Raw genomic sequence first — 16,668 nt, 5'->3', positions numbered from 1 at the left:
CTAATTATGAAGGAAGTATTTGACTATGTGTTTAGGGTAATGAATCGGAAAAAAAATGCGAAACACACCGTATGTGATGTTGATTCAAGTAATAAAATAAAGTAAGTTACACTAGAAATCCGGTGAAGAAGAAGAACGAGTATGAAGACTAAAAAGATAAAAAGAAGAAAGAACGATAATAAGAGAGTAAAGTGACAACAAATAATCATAAATTTGACGCCGGTTGTATATGAATAGAAAAAAGAAAAAAAACCTAAATTTACTTTAAATAAATCTTGTATTTTATTAGGTTGGGCCATATTATACTATTCGTTACTAAAAAAATAGATTTTATGTTTTTATGTAACTCGCGGGCCTGCCCGCCGCGTGCCGTGCTCGTCCCGCTTTTTAAGCGAGTTCGGCGGGGCAGGGCAACAAAAGGGGTCAAGCTCAAAACTTAGGTTCAGCCCGTCAAAAATGACGTGGTAAACGGGTATGTCCGGCGGGTTGGACCTTGTCACCCCTAATAAAAAGGACAAGAGAGAGAATAAAGGATTCAAATTCAAATTAGAGAAAGTAGGGTTGTGTTCATTGCAAATTAGAAAAAATAACTCAAATAAGGAAGAAAAGATACCCACTCGAATTGGAATTTGGTACGGTGACAAATAAAAACGAAGAATAAGAGTTGAAAGATGAAAGGAGGAAAAGCAGAAGTAGAAGAAGAAGAAGAAGAAGAAATGGGGGAAGACAGGATTAGTAGTTTACCAGATGATATACTACTGAACAACATACTATCTTTACTACCGACCAAAACCTCAGTTACCACCGCCTGTCTATCTCAAAGGTAGCGGCACCTTTGGAAGCATCTCCAGGATCTCGATTTCTACGACGACTCTGACGACTATGAAGTCCGACGGTCTGAACGATTCAGAAACTTTGCTGTTTTAGTTAACGGTGTTCTCGCTTTTCTCCATAATCCTTGCGACATTCAGAAATTTCATCTCGACTGTGCTCACACCTTTTCCGACGACAAGTTTCGTGAATATTCAGTTGACACGTGGGTTCGTGCCGCCATTGGAACTCAACCTTAATCTCTATACCGAAGATTATGGTCCCGGATACAAGCTCCCCTTGTCCCTCTTCACTTCCACTAACCTAGTTTCACTTAGGTAAAGCAAATACTTCCTCCGTCCCAAAATATAAGAATTTAAGAATTTATAGATCATTGCAGTATATCAATACATTTATATACTTTTAGAAAAATACATTTAAAATAGGTTTTATAAAATAGAAGTGAAGTCCAAAAGCATAAAGGACAAAATTTAGGTGGTATTTTTCTAGGGTTCTTAAGTTAACTCCGTTGATTTTCTCTAATTCATAATATTTATTTTCTCAACATTTGTTATAACACAAAAAGTGTATTTTGAGTTAAGAAATGCACCTAAATTCTGTTAGGAATAGGCTTATGTGCTTAGGCTTAGTGTTGTGTGGCTTGGCTTGTGCAGCAAGCAGCATGTTGCAGGCGCGCGCGCAAGGCTGGCCTGGCCTGCTGTTGGGCTTGGGCTTGGCTTGGCCAATTTGCTTGTCTAAACAATTGAGTTGTAAATAAGCCTATATAAGGCATTGTCTATGATGAATAAGATGAGAGATTCCACTTTGCAATTAACAAGTGGTATCTAGAGCCTAAAAGATCTCAAACCTGAAGAAAGAGAGAAAACTGCAGTTTTCTCAAGAAAACCGTTATAACCGTTTTTTTTTCGCGCGAGCTTCTTCTTCATCCTCAAGCTTCTTCCTTGATCCATTAATGGATGAATCCAAATACTCACAGTCTCGTGTTCCAAAGTTTGATGGACATTATGACCATTGGTCAATGCTCATGGAGAATCTCATTCGTTCCAAAGAACTTTGGTCCTCAATTGAAGATGGAGTCACGGTGGCACCTGCAAACGCCACAGCTGAAGAAATTCAAGCTGCTAATGCTAGCAAGCTGAAGGATTTGAAGGTGAAGAATTACTTGTTTCAATCGATCGATCGTTTCATTCTTGATACGATTCTTGATCGTAATTCCTCCAAAAGTATTTGGGATGCGATGAGAAGAAAGTATCAAGGTTCTACAAAGGTAAAGAGAGCTCAGCTGCAAGCTCTGAAGAGAGAGTTTGAGGTTCTTGAAATGAAGGAAGGAGAATCTGTGGAAGATTACTTTTCAAGAACCCTAGCTATTGCAAATAGAATGTCTGCACAAGGTGAAAGATTGCAAGAAGTTGCAATTGTTGAAAAGATCCTGAGATCCATGGTGACAAAGTTTGATTATGTGGTGTGTTCAATTGTGGAATCCAATGATGTAACTACAATGTCAATTGATGAATTGCAGAGTAGTCTAATTGTGCATGAGGGAAGGATGAAGAAACCTTCAGCAAAATCACAAGTGAACACAGAAGAACAAGCTTTGAAAGTTTCACAAGGAAGAGGATCTGGATCTGGTAGAGGGAGAGGAAGAAATTCCAATAGAGGTCGAGGAAGAGGTAGACAAAGCAAAGAGATGGTTGAATGCTACAACTGTCACAAGCTAGGTCACTATCAATCTGAATGTCCAGATTGGGAAGGTAATGCCAACTATGCTGAATTTTATGATGGTAATGAAGAATTATTGCTTATGGCTAAAACTGAACAGCAATTCTCTGATACAATTGGAAAATCTGAAAATTGGTTTCTAGATTCTGGTTGTAGTAATCACATGATAGGACACAAAGAATGGCTGTTTAATTTTGATGATAGTTATAGTGACTCTGTGAAGTTGGGGGATGATTCAAAGATGCCTGTGAAAGGGAAAGGAAACATCAAACTCAGCATTAATAACATTGTTCATGTGATTAGCAATGTATATTATGTGCCTGGTTTGAAGACCAATCTTCTGAGCATTGGTCAGATACAGCAAAAACAAGTTTCAGTGGTGTTTAAGAATGATGAATGTAAGGTGTATCATGATGATAGAGGCTTATTGTTCACTTCACACATGTCTAAGAATAGAATGTATGTAATCTCTGCACCTGTTATATTGCCTATGTGTCTGCAAACTGCCAAGCAAGAAAGCACCCAGCTATGGCATGATAGATATGGCCACTTGAGCTTTAAAGGGCTCAATACCTTGTCTAAGAAGCAAATGGTGAGAGGTCTACCTGAGCTAGAAGACTCTGATGAGAATTGTAGTGATTGCTTGACTGGTAAGCAACACAGAGACATCATCCCTAAACAAGCCAATTGGAGAGCTAGTGTGAAGCTTGAGCTCATTCACTCTGACATTTGTGGGCCTATATCACCTCAATCCAATGGTGGATGCAGGTATTTTATGACATTCACAGATGACTTTAGTAGAAAGACTTGGTGTTACATGTTAAAAGAGAAATCTGCTGCATTTGAAGTTTTCAAAAGTTTTAAAGCATTGGTAGAAAAAGAAGCTGGTTGTCCTATCTTATGCCTTAGATCTGATAGAGGAGGAGAATACACCTCTAATGAATTCAATGATTTCTGCAGCAATGAAGGGATAAAGAGGCAATTGACTGCTGCATACACACCACAGCAAAATGGTGTGTCTGAAAGAAAGAATAGGACCATTCTGAATATTGTAAGAAGTATGATCAGTGCTAGAAAGGTACCTAAGTCATTTTGGCCTGAAGCAGTCAACTGGGCAACATATCTTATGAACAGGAGCCCTACTTTTAGTGTTAAAGACATGACACCTGAAGAGGCTTGGAGTGGTAGAAAACCATCAGTAAATCACTTTAGAGTGTTTGGTTGTCTAGCCCATGTTCACATACCTGACAGTCAGAGAAAGAAGCTTGACAGCAAAAGCAAGAAATGTGTTTTGCTGGGAGTAAGTGATGTATCCAAGGCCTATAAACTCTATGATCCAATTGACAAGAAAATAATCACTAGCAGAGATGTTGTGTTTGAAGAGTCAAAAGGATGGGAATGGAACAAGCTATCACAGACACAAAGTACAGATAATGATGACTGGTCCAATGATGATGCAGAAGATGATTCAGTTCATGAAGATATTCCAATTGAGCCAGTCAATGAAGGTGATGTAAATGCAGCAGGCAACAGTGAAGATGATGACATGATTATAAGTAATAACACCAGTGATAGTGAAGATAATAGTGATGGAGTAACACAGCTTCCTCCTAGAATCAGAAAACCACCAAGGAGTCTTGACATATATGTAACTGGAAGAGATGCAGAAGAAGAAAGAGAACTTCATAATCTAGCCATCTATAGCACTGGTAAAGATCCCAACACTTATGATGAAGCAATCAAACTTGATGTTTGGAGGGCTGCTATGGATGCTGAGATGGATTCAATCAAAAGAAACAACACCTGGGAGCTCACTTTGTTACCAGATGGATGCAATGCCATTGGTGTGAAATGGATCTTTAAAACAAAATTTAATGAAAAGGGTGAGATTGAAAAGTACAAAGCAAGGTTGGTGGCTAAAGGCTACACTCAGAAACAAGGCATTGACTACAATGAGGTGTTTGCACCTGTGGCTAGATGGGATACAATCAGAGCTATACTGGCTCTTGCAGCTAACAACAGATGGAATGTGTTTCAGTTAGATGTGAAGAGTGCTTTTTTACATGGAGATTTGACTGAGGACATATATGTGGTTCAACCTGAGGGGTATAGTAATGGCAGCAAGAACATGGTGTACAAATTGAAAAAGGCTCTGTATGGATTGAAGCAAGCCCCTAGAGCTTGGTATAGTAAGATTGAAGCTTATTTCAGTTCTGAAAAATTTGTGAAATGTCCCTATGAGCACACTTTGTTTGTTAAATATGGAAAGAAGGATGAGATACTCATTGTTAGTCTCTATGTAGATGACTTAATTTTCACTGGAAATGATGTCAATCTAATAGAAGACTTCAAAAGCTCCATGAAAGGTAGATTTGCTATGACAGATTTGGGCAAGATGAGATATTTCCTTGGAGTTGAAGTAATTCAAAGCAGTGATGGTATTTTTATGCATCAGCAGAGATACATTGCTGAGATTTTGGTTAGATTTGGAATGGAGAGCTGCAACAAAGTTACTAATCCAATAGTGCCTGGGTGTAAGCTTGTCAAAGATGCAAATGAAAGAATAGCTGATGGTACTACATATAAGCAAATGGTAGGGTGTTTGATGTATTTGCTGGCTTCAAGACCTGACATTGCTTATTCTGTATGTTTGGTAGCTAGATTCATGGACAGGCCTAGTGAGATGCATGTGATTGCTGTAAAAAGGATCATAAGGTATCTAAAAGGAACATTGGGATTAGGAATTTTGTACAGAGCTGGTTCAAGTGAGGATCTGAAGCTCATTGGCTGGAGTGATTCAGATTATGCTGGTGATCTAGATGACAGGAAAAGTACTAGTGGGTTTGTGTTTATGCTTGGTTCAGGTGCCATCTCCTGGTCCTCTAAGAAACAACCTATAGTGACTCTTTCCACAACTGAAGCAGAGTTTGTATCAGCAGCATCATGTGCTTGTCAAGGAATATGGCTTAGGAATATTCTGAGTTACTTGAGAGTGAAGCAACCTGAATGCACTATGATCTACTGTGATAATAGTTCTTCCATTAAGCTTTCTAAGAATCCTATTATGCATGGTAGAAGTAAACATATTGATGTCAGGTATCATTTCCTTAGAGATCTCACTAAGGACAATGTTATTGAGCTGGTGCATTGCAGGTCAGAAGAACAATTGGCAGACATCCTCACCAAGCCTTTGAAGTTTGACAGTTTTTGCAAATTAAGGGAGGGACTTGGAATTTGTGATCTGAATGATTTTGTAAAGTAAATTGTATCTGTTGGGGATTCAATTTAAGGGAGGGTATGTTAGGAATAGGCTTATGTGCTTAGGCTTAGTGTTGTGTGGCTTGGCTTGTGCAGCAAGCAGCATGTTGCAGGCGCGCGCGCAAGGCTGGCCTGGCCTGCTGTTGGGCTTGGGCTTGGCTTGGCCAATTTGCTTGTCTAAACAATTGAGTTGTAAATAAGCCTATATAAGGCATTGTCTATGATGAATAAGATGAGAGATTCCACTTTGCAATTAACAAATTCCAAGCAGAAAAAAGTATAATATTTTAAATTTTTTGCCTACTGAGTTTTGATATACTATAACATATTACTTGTTTGTTCCTCAGTTTCTACAGTTCCATTCATGTACACATGCAAAACTCTATGCCAGTTACTTTACCGTCACTGAAGATGCTGGTAATGGACATTCATTATGTGGAAGTGTCTGCTATTAATGTGCTTCTATGTGGCTGCCCAAACATCGGAATTTTGGATCTTTGCTTTTCCGCCATAAGCTTCGACAAAGTTTGCATCCCACCTATGAATATTTCATCTTATTCATGTCCTTTGTGCCTACAGGTAGAGTCACCAATTTTAGGATGGCCTCCACAGCCAAGTGTTCCTAACTGTCTTGTCTCCCACTTGACCTTCATTCAATTTAAAGGATTTCGGGGAATTCCGGATGAGGTGTCATTCATTGATTATCTTTTGCGAAATGGTCTTGTTTTGAAGACGATGATTGTTGCTGATATTTCCTTGGACCTAAAGATGAAGTACCACATTCTCAAATTATTATCTGATGTGCCAAGGGCTTCCGGAATGTGTCAACTTAAATTTGACTGAAGTGTATCTCGTTAAGGTGTGAACTTTCACCCTTAATCCATTCTCTATATTAGCAATGCATCAAATCAAAGATGACTAACATTGGATTTAGTTTTGCACTATTAGTAGCTGCATCTTGATTTTAGATGCATGTCACCACATTTCAATTATATTGTGGTGGAATTACATAATTCCATACCTGCAAAGTTTCTAAATTATATTTGATCTAGATATTTGCATTCAATTTGACTGTTTCCGTATTACCATATGCAAATCAAATAATTTTTCATGTTTGTGGATCAGTTATGACTTGTGAGTTTCTTTCTCTGCAAGTTTTGTACATTTTTAAGTACCGGTAATAATTATTATGCAATAAGTCAGTGGGTTCAAAACCCACTTGGGGTTGGTCGAGTGGTGTTGACTTGGGCCCTTGAAGTATGCTCCTCTCAAGGTCTCAGGTTCGATTCCCACTGGTGCCAATTTCGGTGGGCTAAGTCCATACAGAGCAAAAAAAAAACTCTGGCTTTAAATGGGGCCCCCGCAAGTGGGCGGTGGGATTGGTCCCCTTGAATTAGTCGGTCTTAAGGCCGGATACCAAGTTTTCAAAAAAAAAAAAAAGTCAGTGGGTTCAATATTGGAATTTTATCATTTCTATTATGAATTTCATTAGGGAAATTAGATTATATTATGATGTTTTTGTCATTGACCAAGTCGTACGAGATACATGCAACAAGTGCATATATTGTGGAAACATATTTTCTTTTACATAAAGTGGAGAAGCATTAATGTAATTTAAATATGTTTGAATTTCAGAGAAAACTTTGCTCGGATTATTTGGGCTTCACTACAAAGAGGACATGATTGTACACAAGGAAAAGTTGTTCTTGAAATTTTTCTTGTTCTTTTGTGTAGAACAGACAGGGAAAGCCATCTATCTCACCAGCTTAAAATATATACTTTTCAGTCACTTGCTTATAGTGTCATAATCTCAGCATATGTATATGTAGCTAAACAGTATCAGCTTTGTTGATTGAGATAAATTAGTCAATTTATATATGGCTTATGTCGTTAGAATCTTTTGGTTTATGGCTTATGTGGTTGGAATCTTTTGGTCTATGAGGTTGTTGTGGTCGCTATTTTGCATATAATTTTGAGGTGCAAACAGGAGTATGCTTTACAATTGATCATATGATTTTGATTTTTTTTTATGTTGGTAGTAAAAACCAATTAATTAACAAATATAAAACTAATACAATCTTCCAACTACACTCCTAAATGGGGCCCCCGCAAGTGGGCGGTGGGATTGGTCCCCTTGGATTAGTCGGTCTAAGGCCGGATACCAAGTTTTCAAAAAAAAAAAAAAGTGGAGATATAAGTGAACTTAGTATGCAAACAGGAGTATGCTTCCTGATGACGGATCGTCACACTCTTTAATCCATGCCTATTTGAGTGACATTAGATGCATTTTAGTAGGTTTTAAGCAATAAATTCAAGAGAAATCTACTCGGAAGCAGGGTTACTTGTTCTGCAAGAAAAGCAGGATTTTAAGCAGGAAAATATGATTTTCACTACGCTGGGGGCGTAGCCCATCACGCGCTGCGTGATGGAGATCTCAGAGAGCCAAGTTTTTCACCATAATCACGCGCGGCGTGATGCCTATCACGCGCGGCGTGTAGCTTTGATCAGAATTGGATTGCTCTCTGACTTGATCACGCACGGCGTAGCATCGACCACGCGCGGCGTGAAGAAAGGGAAGTTCACTACGCCGGGGGCGTGGAGCTATCACGCGCTGCGTGAAGGTTGCAGAGTTGAAGATCAGAGACCTCAGATTTGATCACGCGCCGCGTGAGACCGTTACACGCGCCGCATAGTTGAAGGATTTGCAACCACGCGTGGCGTGATAGATCTGGCGCGCGGCGTGGTTGCGATTATTATATAAGGAAACTTCAATTTCTAATGCAGGGGTCGAATTTTCTGCTACAGTTCACCTACGTTCTGATTTTCTGAGCATTCTCTCCGTTAGATCCTGGATTTCATTGGATAGCTTCAAGCACATCAGCAGCATGGATTCTCAAGCCATGAAGTTGAAGCTAGGAGGCGAACGAAGCAACATGAGGAGCTAGACTTCTTGTGGAGGTAGGATCTAGGATAGCTTAGGATGTAGAGTAATCTAATGTAATTCTACTATATTGTATGATTTCACTCTTGTAATAGTGTTCGTTTGCAAATCTATACTTAATGCCTTACGATTCTTCATTAGCGTTGTAATGGATCTAGATTTAAGTCACGTATGAGAATATTGGTTTAATTTCTGAACTGAATTGCATTAAGCACTTGAGTGTTTCCGGTCGAGAGATTGAAACATAGAGTGTAGCGAACGATCAACGCGTTTTCAAATACTTCGTTGTAGGTAGCTTTCATCCGAGAGATCGGAGGAGTATCGACAACGAATAGGGTGGATTTTGACAAGAGATTGCGATTCACCATAATGTTGATCCAGTTGCGAATACTTGAGTGAATTCATATTGTATGGTAGATTGCATGTGATTAAGCTATAGACTAGGTGATTCCGATGATTCTACCTCGCTTTTCCACTATTGACTTAGCACATTTTTCTTACCGCCAAATTACTCAACCAAACCCCCAATTTATGTTTTCTTATTGCATGATGTTTATAAACACTATTAAACTCGTTTAGTCACACAATCCCTGTGGATCGATATTTTTATTACTACGTGGCGAATTCGTACACTTGCGAATAGTCCATCACTTCCCAATTTGATCATATGATTTTGATTTCTTTTTTGTTAGTAGTAAACACCAATTAATTAGGAAATATAAAACAAACAAATCTTCCAACTACACTCTTAATCAGGATCAGTATTGTACAAGTGAAGAGTGTGCAAGTATGTATGTGAACTTAGTATGAATGTGTGTATTTGTATTTCATCAAGTTCATGTACTATGAAAACATCAAACTTTTTTCAAGACAAAAATTAGGACATGGTACATAAGGTTCAAAATTACAGCCAAGATGGCTTGTTGGCTAAGTGAAATAGGTCTTTCTGTATTGGTTTGAATTTTTCTCTTGGTGTTTTGAGGAGAATAGAGGAAAGCCATTGAAATATTGTCTTCTCTTTCACCTTTAAAGATTGCCTTTCCAATTACATCCTTGTAGTGCCCACCACTCAATACCTATAACCAAGCAATATCAAACTCGTTAAGTGAGATAGATTAGTGTAATTTGTAGGAATTTTGTTGTCATGAAAAAATTGGAGAGGTTATTTTAGCGCCCTGTGTTTCTCGCGCTCCCTGTTCTTTTTCATTTTTACTCGTCCACTACTTAAGTAACTGATATTATAAAATGTGAAATTTGAGGAAAAAAATCAGTGTTTGCTACTTAAGTAGCGGACAGTGTTTACGGTGCGCGAGAAACTCCGGGGCGCTAAAAGAAACACTCAAAATTGAAATTATAGCCAAGATACTGACACTTAGTCAAAAGAACTTGCGTTTAATACATGCCAAGGATACTAATATGAACTTTAACTCATAATTATAAATTCATATGAAACATAAAATTATTTAAGGGAAAGCAAAAATGTAAAATAACCTGTATTTGATCTCCAGCAGTGATTACAAGGGCACCTTGTTCAGGACAGAAAGACAGCCAACTTTTCTTGGAGTAAACATGAAACTCTGAAGAGCCATCACACACATGCAAACACAAAGAATGTGAGTAATCAGTTCCCCTAATCAGCATTCTAATCACATCATATTTCAAAGAATCAACCCATTGATTATTCCTATTAATATCTTGGCGATGTTTGTAAATGCAACATAGTGTCCCAACTTCATTTCCATGACCAATTATATCACCATTACTTGTTAATTTCTTAGGAGCATTTTTCAATATGATAGGCAAAATTTTGTCTGCCACCTTCTCCACACGTGAGTGTAAAGTTTCCATCTTCTTGCTGCAATTTCAACGAATTTCACATTAGAAAACATTCTAGAATAATTAAAATTGAAAAAGAATAAGATAATAAGTAAATTAAGTCAACAGTAATCCAATAGCTTAACAATATCTTGAATGATGTTGCTGCAGGGTTAGAGTTCAAATTCCGTATACTTCAATTATTCATTTTGAGAATAAAATTCTAATCACTAGATTACTTGACTGAAAAATTGTTGTGGCAAGTATGAGTTACGTCCTACATTACTTAAAAAAGTGGAGGCTAATCACTTTATGATAAATAATATCATATTGTTAAAAATGCTATGTTAATTATATGTTTGATATATAAGGGTGCTTTGATACTCAATTGGTTTGAGTTACAAGTTGAAGGTTCCGAGTTTAAACTCAGAAAAATATTAATCAAACAATTAATTATAAACATATTTCATTAAATTAGTACTTGTAATTCAATTTTGTAAAATTAGTTGTGTTTGGTGATTGATATAGAAAAGTTAATAGAGTAGAGTGATAAGAGTTGTCTTAAGTTTCGATCGTAAGTTGGTTTAGTGGTGATTGACGTTGAACTTGGTAGAGAGGATCACGGTTCGATCCCCCGCAACTGCGATCGGGAGGGTGCTGAAACCATTTGATGCCAGAACTGACCCTCGAACCAGATTCAACTGGTGGTGAAAGCAAAAAAAAAACAACAAAGAAAATTAACAATTAACATAACATTAGTCGTTCCATAACTATAATTCCTATGAGTTTAGCTCAGTTGGTAGAGACATTACATTATATTATATATTATATATGTAAAAGGTGATATTCAAACCCTAATAAAATTTTTAATCACTAACTATTGACGAAAAAATTTATATAGAATTATGAATGCCATATTACCTTACCAAAAAAAAAAATGAATGTCATATTACAAAACAATCAAATTCTTAATAAGAAATGTTGACATCAATAAAATTGGATGAACTTTTGTGTTTCATCAAAGTCCAATTGTTATATGTATTTTTAAATTATAAATTAATATTCATTAATAAATAAAGTAATTTTATAATTTAGCCTACAAATGTGATTCTCTCTTGTAATTAGGCCTTAAGTATATGAAAAAAATATTTGTAAAAAAAGGTATATAAAAATATTAATTTCCTCCATTTTCATAATTTGGCCTTAACATTTTGGTTGAAAAAGGAAAGAAGAAAAAATTGAATAAAATTTACAATGTTGACTGTTGAGGGTATAAGACGAAATTGAAAGAAAAAAATTAATAAATTATTTATACCTAAAATTAGGATATCCAATAGGCCAAATTCCCTCCATTTTCAACTTCAACTCTTCATCCTTGCGCCAAATAAATTCTTCATTCAATTCACTTCTCTCCTCTTCTCCTTCACGATACTCTTCAAAACCCCAAAGTTTCTCCGGCGACCGCGTCACGGCGTCTCTCTTTCCCGGCAGCACCAAAAATATTCCTCCGGCAGCCTCAACTGCAGCAGCCATTAGTTGCTGCGAAATCCCGTGATTGAGAAGTTGAAAGCATCCGAATCTAGCTATGGACTCCGAAACAACGTCGATTAAATCTTCATCTTTGTGAAAACACAACGAAACGAAATCGACTTTCGGTGGAGTTTCGTGATGGATCTGTTTAGGAAAAATCTTGTCAGGTAAAACTAGATCTGGAACTCGAAGTGAGGTTTCTAAAAACTCTGTTAGAAATTCGTTGTTTGTTACGGTTGATCTACGACCAGAAGCAACCGGAGATGGAGGTGGTGCACGGAAATTGACGGAGGTTTCCGGCATTGTTTGCGGCGTTAATGTTAATGATCGCATTGAAAATTATGTGAGTGAATGTGTGTGAGAGAGATTTGTGATTAGTATTTGAAAGCAATGAAAAAATGAGATTGATTTTATTTTAATTCTATAGAAAAAAGTGATGATAGTGTGTTTGTTGAATCAGTGACATTGGTTCCGGGAATCATGACGACGTCGTTTGCTTTACTTTTTATGTTTTGCTTTTTTGATTGCTTCGGTTTGCTTTACAGAGGTCATAGTGTTGCTACCAGTGTGTTTTTCATCATTTCATAGGAGGAGCCCAATAACAACTCATTCTCTGTGTGGGGCTATCTTACAATTTATATTTGTAGTTTTTTTGTGGAGTAAATAGGTATCTTAGAGCGAGATTAGTTTTTCGAGCCTTTGTTTAACCCAAATGTTCGAACCAAGTAACATGGTTAAAAATGAAGTTAGCTTATTTAATCTTTGATCTTTATAAAAAAGTAATGTAAATGTAGTGAGGGAATGAAGGATCGAAGGAATACGAAAAAGCAAAAGCTCCTCGATTCAATGCTAAATGTAATTTTTGTGTAAAAAAAAAATGCTAAATGTAATTTTAAAGCAATTAACCAAACCTGTGAAAAGATCTTATCTGATTTTTTTTTAGGGTCTTGTTAACATGTGCATATAGGGCACATGATAAGGTATCTTAATATAGAAATTTAACATTTAATGATACAAGACATTTAATGCTTGAAAAGTTAAAATGCACAAATTCTAAGGCATAATTTCTATTTTTACTACCTTAACATGTGCCATATATGCACATGTTAACATTCTCCTTTTTTTTAAACCAAAAATATGCTAGCTAAGTGCTAGACACCCCCAACATATGTTTAAAAGACAACAAATATAAATGGAGGGGACTAAAACCAAAACTCCATTAAGAGATGCAAATACGAAAACAAGACAAACCTAGTTGATTCTTAACGAATCTGTCTAAAATAAATAGAGAAGTCTCATTTCAATAAGCAATATTGGTTAATGTTAAACTCAAAGTTTGAGAGAGATAAATTTAGGGGTGTGCAGAATTATTTGACCCGCCCGAAAACCGTAAAACCCGTATAAAATAACAGTGAATCGGGCGGTTTTAAATGGGTCTCGGGTCATTATATGTGAAAGAACAGTTTGATGCGAGTCTGGGCGGACGGGTCCGGTTTGAAAAAATATAATCCGACGGTACCCACACCCGACCATATTCATAGTTTTAATTATACTGATTTATCAAAAAGTAAGTTACCGATGTGACAACACGCTGTTGCATCATACTATTATTCAGTTTTAATTTTTTATACATGTTGGAGTATGAAAAAGTCTATATAGGCCTCTGCTACTTCACGTGACTAAGCCTATGTTTAGACTTGACCTTAATTTTTTTTTTTTTAAGCTAACTTGACCTTAAGTTATTGCTAATATTTTACTATATTTCATTACCTTTATCATTTATGGCTTCATTTGCACCAGAAGAAAATTAAACATAAAAATCAAAACATTAATAAAAGATAGAGAAGTCTCTTCTTCCTCCTTTTGCCGTTGACGGACAAGAGTCCATGCTTCCTTTTGTTGTTCACTATCAATAGAGATACATGGGTCTCTCTCTATGAGAGAATTTAGTTTTGCCTCACTATGATTTCAAAGTTGAAGATAATTGCAGCACCAGCCTCTTTGTTCTAATATCAAAATCTGAAGACATGTGTAGTGGAACTGCTTGGGTAGTTTATTGTTGAGAATAATGCGATTCATCTTTCATTTTTGCCTTCACTTCTCTATTTTCTTCTTCTTCTTCTTCTTTAGTTGTGGCCCGAGTTAACCGATCCGTGTAAACCGTAACCCGCAAAACCCATAACCCGTCGAAACCGACACTGAAACGGTCGGGAATGACTCACGTTTTATGCCTTGCGGTTGTTCTTCGGTGGAGAATTTCTCAACCGAACCCGGCCGTAACCGACCGTTGCACACCCCTAGATAAATTGATGACACAATAGTTAATATTCCATGTTCGATTGAGTGGGCCCATTTGGCAGCACATCCGAAATAAATTATGTATATGGCTGCCCCACATAAATTAATGACATTTGGTTTAAGCCTTTTCTTTCTTTTCTTTTGTTTAATTATTTAAGGGCCCGTTTGGTGCGTAGGATAAGGAGATAGAATAATATAAAATTAACCTATCCTGTTTAAATCTTTTGTTTGGTGCACCAATAGGAAAGGATAAACTTAACCTATCATTAATCATATCCTATTAACTCTTTGGTATTTTAATCCTGAATTTAGGCTGGGATAGCAACCGGATAGAGAAACGCGTGCTTTCTATTCTTCAAATACCCTTCCCTTCTTCGACTCTCTGTCACCGCATGAGTAACAATTATTTTTTTAATGTTTTTTGCTCTAAGTCTGGTGCCTCTACTTCCTTTCAATTTTTCCTAATCTCTGATGGACGCTTCTATCCCTAATTCTTTTCTTGATCGTTGTCATGTTATGATACTACAATCAGAAAGAGCTAATCGACCGATGCTCTGTTTTTTTTCCTAAGTGTTGTTACTAATTTCTAACACCTGCAGCAATTGAAAGGGCTTGCAATGACTTCTAAGAATCATGTTGTGCTATGAAGATGAAGCGGTGGAAACAATGAAACCCTTTTTTTTTTTTTTTTTTTATAACAATGGTTTGTTGTTTTCAATTTTTTTTTCGTTACAGTTTATGATTTTCTAATTTCTACTAATTCAATTGTAATCATTTTTTTTTTAAGACATTGTAAGCATGTTGTTTTTATTTTTATATTTTCCAATAATTATTTTTTATAATTATATAAAATTATTCATTGTGTTTCAGTGTCAAATAAAAATATGAAGATTTTTTTTAAAAGAAAGTATTGATTTGTTTTTGGGTAATTTGGTCATTTAAATATAATATATATATTTTATCATGTTGATATCATGTGTGCACCAAACACGTGATAGGATAAATATATCCTGTCATTATCCTATCATGTACTTATCCAATTTATTATCATATCTTGTCTCTATCCTATCATGTGCACCAAACGGGTCCTAAAGGAAAATGTTAAACAGTGTCCCTAATTAAGGATACAAATATAGAAATTTTATCTCGTAAATTGTGCATTCAATGTTTTAATGAAGTGAAAAGTTATTTTCTTTCATCATTAACTTTATCATTTGTTTCTTTTTTTAGTGTGCTTAACTAGTGCCCAGGGGCACTGTTCAGCATGACCCTTGTTTAAAATCTTATTGTTCCTGTTCATAAGTTCTAGTTCAACTGGTAAAAAAAAATTAAAATTATTAGGTCGAATATAATAATTGGAGTTCAAACTCTGGCTCCCTCACTTATATGTGTGTGAATTAATAATAACTTTATTATTTCATATGTTTACCAAAAAAAAATCTCAATCTCATAGTCAGGCCACTCTCATAAGCTAAAGTTGATTACTAACAGAAAACAACATACTGTATTACACGGACCAATACACCTCATACAACGAGGATGAATTTCCAATTTGAAATAGATATGATATTTTTACAAATTACTCCCTCCATTCTTAATTATAAGTAAAAATTGAGAGTAAACTGCCACTTTGGTCCCCGAAAGTGGCACTCGCTGTCATACTAGTCCCTGAATCATCAAAAAACAATTTAAGATCCCTAAAAGTAACTTCCGTTAGTCAGAATAGTCCCCGACGTTAGTTTGCATCAAAGAACCGTTTGGTAGTGCTGATGTGGTCATTTTGTTGACTTTGTTGACCAATACCTGTCATTACTTTTTAAAAATTGATGCCACATAGGCAGGGACCAAATTGATGGTAAAAAAAATCAAAAAAGGTAGATGAATGGTTTTTTTTTTGACAGTAGATAGTTCTATTTGGTTTCATCTCTCTATCTCCTCTCATTTTCACTGATCCTTCCTCAAAGTGACAAAGCAAACTATCACTCATCTTCTTCATTAATCACCCTTCCTCCATTGTTACTGGTTATTAAGTTCATCGGTTTGTTCATCATCATCGAGCAAGCCTACGATTTCGGCAAAACAAGGTAAAGTTTTTCGTCAATCTTTTCTATTTTTCGTCACTTTTGTGTCCTTAAGAATGGTGTTCTTGTGTTGGGTTTGGTGGTTTCTTAAGTTTTTTTGTTGTTGTTTCCTCAAAAACACATTTTTCAAGTTTACAGTGTGTTAGTGTCTATGTGGTTGTTAACAATGTTGCTATTTTAGGGCTTTTTTCATAC

General features: G+C 36.3%; 1 protein-coding gene and 1 pseudogene across 2 annotated transcripts; one reads left to right on the top strand and one right to left on the bottom strand.

Moving 5' to 3' along the window:
• The first annotated feature begins 671 nt into the window (after positions 1–671).
• LOC123886803 lies at positions 672–6,651 on the top strand (annotated as a pseudogene).
• Positions 6,652–9,468: 2,817 nt separating this feature from the next.
• Positions 9,469–12,612, bottom strand: LOC123884790 (flavanone 3-dioxygenase 2). Of its 2 annotated transcripts, XM_045934006.1 has the most exons (4): positions 11,880–12,612; positions 10,513–10,604; positions 10,241–10,326; positions 9,469–9,825 (listed from the first exon to the last, which is right to left on the bottom strand). In XM_045934006.1, exons 1-4 carry the CDS (start codon positions 12,425–12,427, stop codon positions 9,604–9,606), a joined length of 948 nt encoding a protein of 315 aa, XP_045789962.1. In that variant the 5' UTR covers positions 12,428–12,612; the 3' UTR covers positions 9,469–9,603. The 2 variants fall into 2 exon arrangements, with proteins under 2 accessions (XP_045789962.1, XP_045789961.1); XM_045934005.1 differs by having other exon boundaries at positions 10,241–10,604; positions 11,880–12,611.
• Positions 12,613–16,668: the final 4,056 nt, after the last annotated feature.

The sequence above is a fragment of the Trifolium pratense genome, linkage group LG5 (genome assembly GCF_020283565.1).
Source record: "Trifolium pratense cultivar HEN17-A07 linkage group LG5, ARS_RC_1.1, whole genome shotgun sequence".
In the NCBI taxonomy this organism is placed as follows: domain Eukaryota; kingdom Viridiplantae; phylum Streptophyta; class Magnoliopsida; order Fabales; family Fabaceae; genus Trifolium; species Trifolium pratense.
This window is presented reverse-complemented; position numbering and strand designations above follow the sequence as displayed.

Excerpts from the sequence above, each read along its gene's own strand:
- LOC123884790 (XM_045934005.1), bottom strand. The coding sequence starts at position 12,427 with ATGCGATCATTAACATTAACGCCGCAAACAATGCCGGAAACCTCCGTC. Across the intron at positions 10,605-11,879 it reads ATTGGATATCCTAATTTTAG|CAAGAAGATGGAAACTTTAC; the intron begins GTATAAATAATT and ends TTGAAATTGCAG. Across the intron at positions 9,826-10,240 it reads CTGCTGGAGATCAAATACAG|GTATTGAGTGGTGGGCACTA; the intron begins GTTATTTTACAT and ends GCTTGGTTATAG.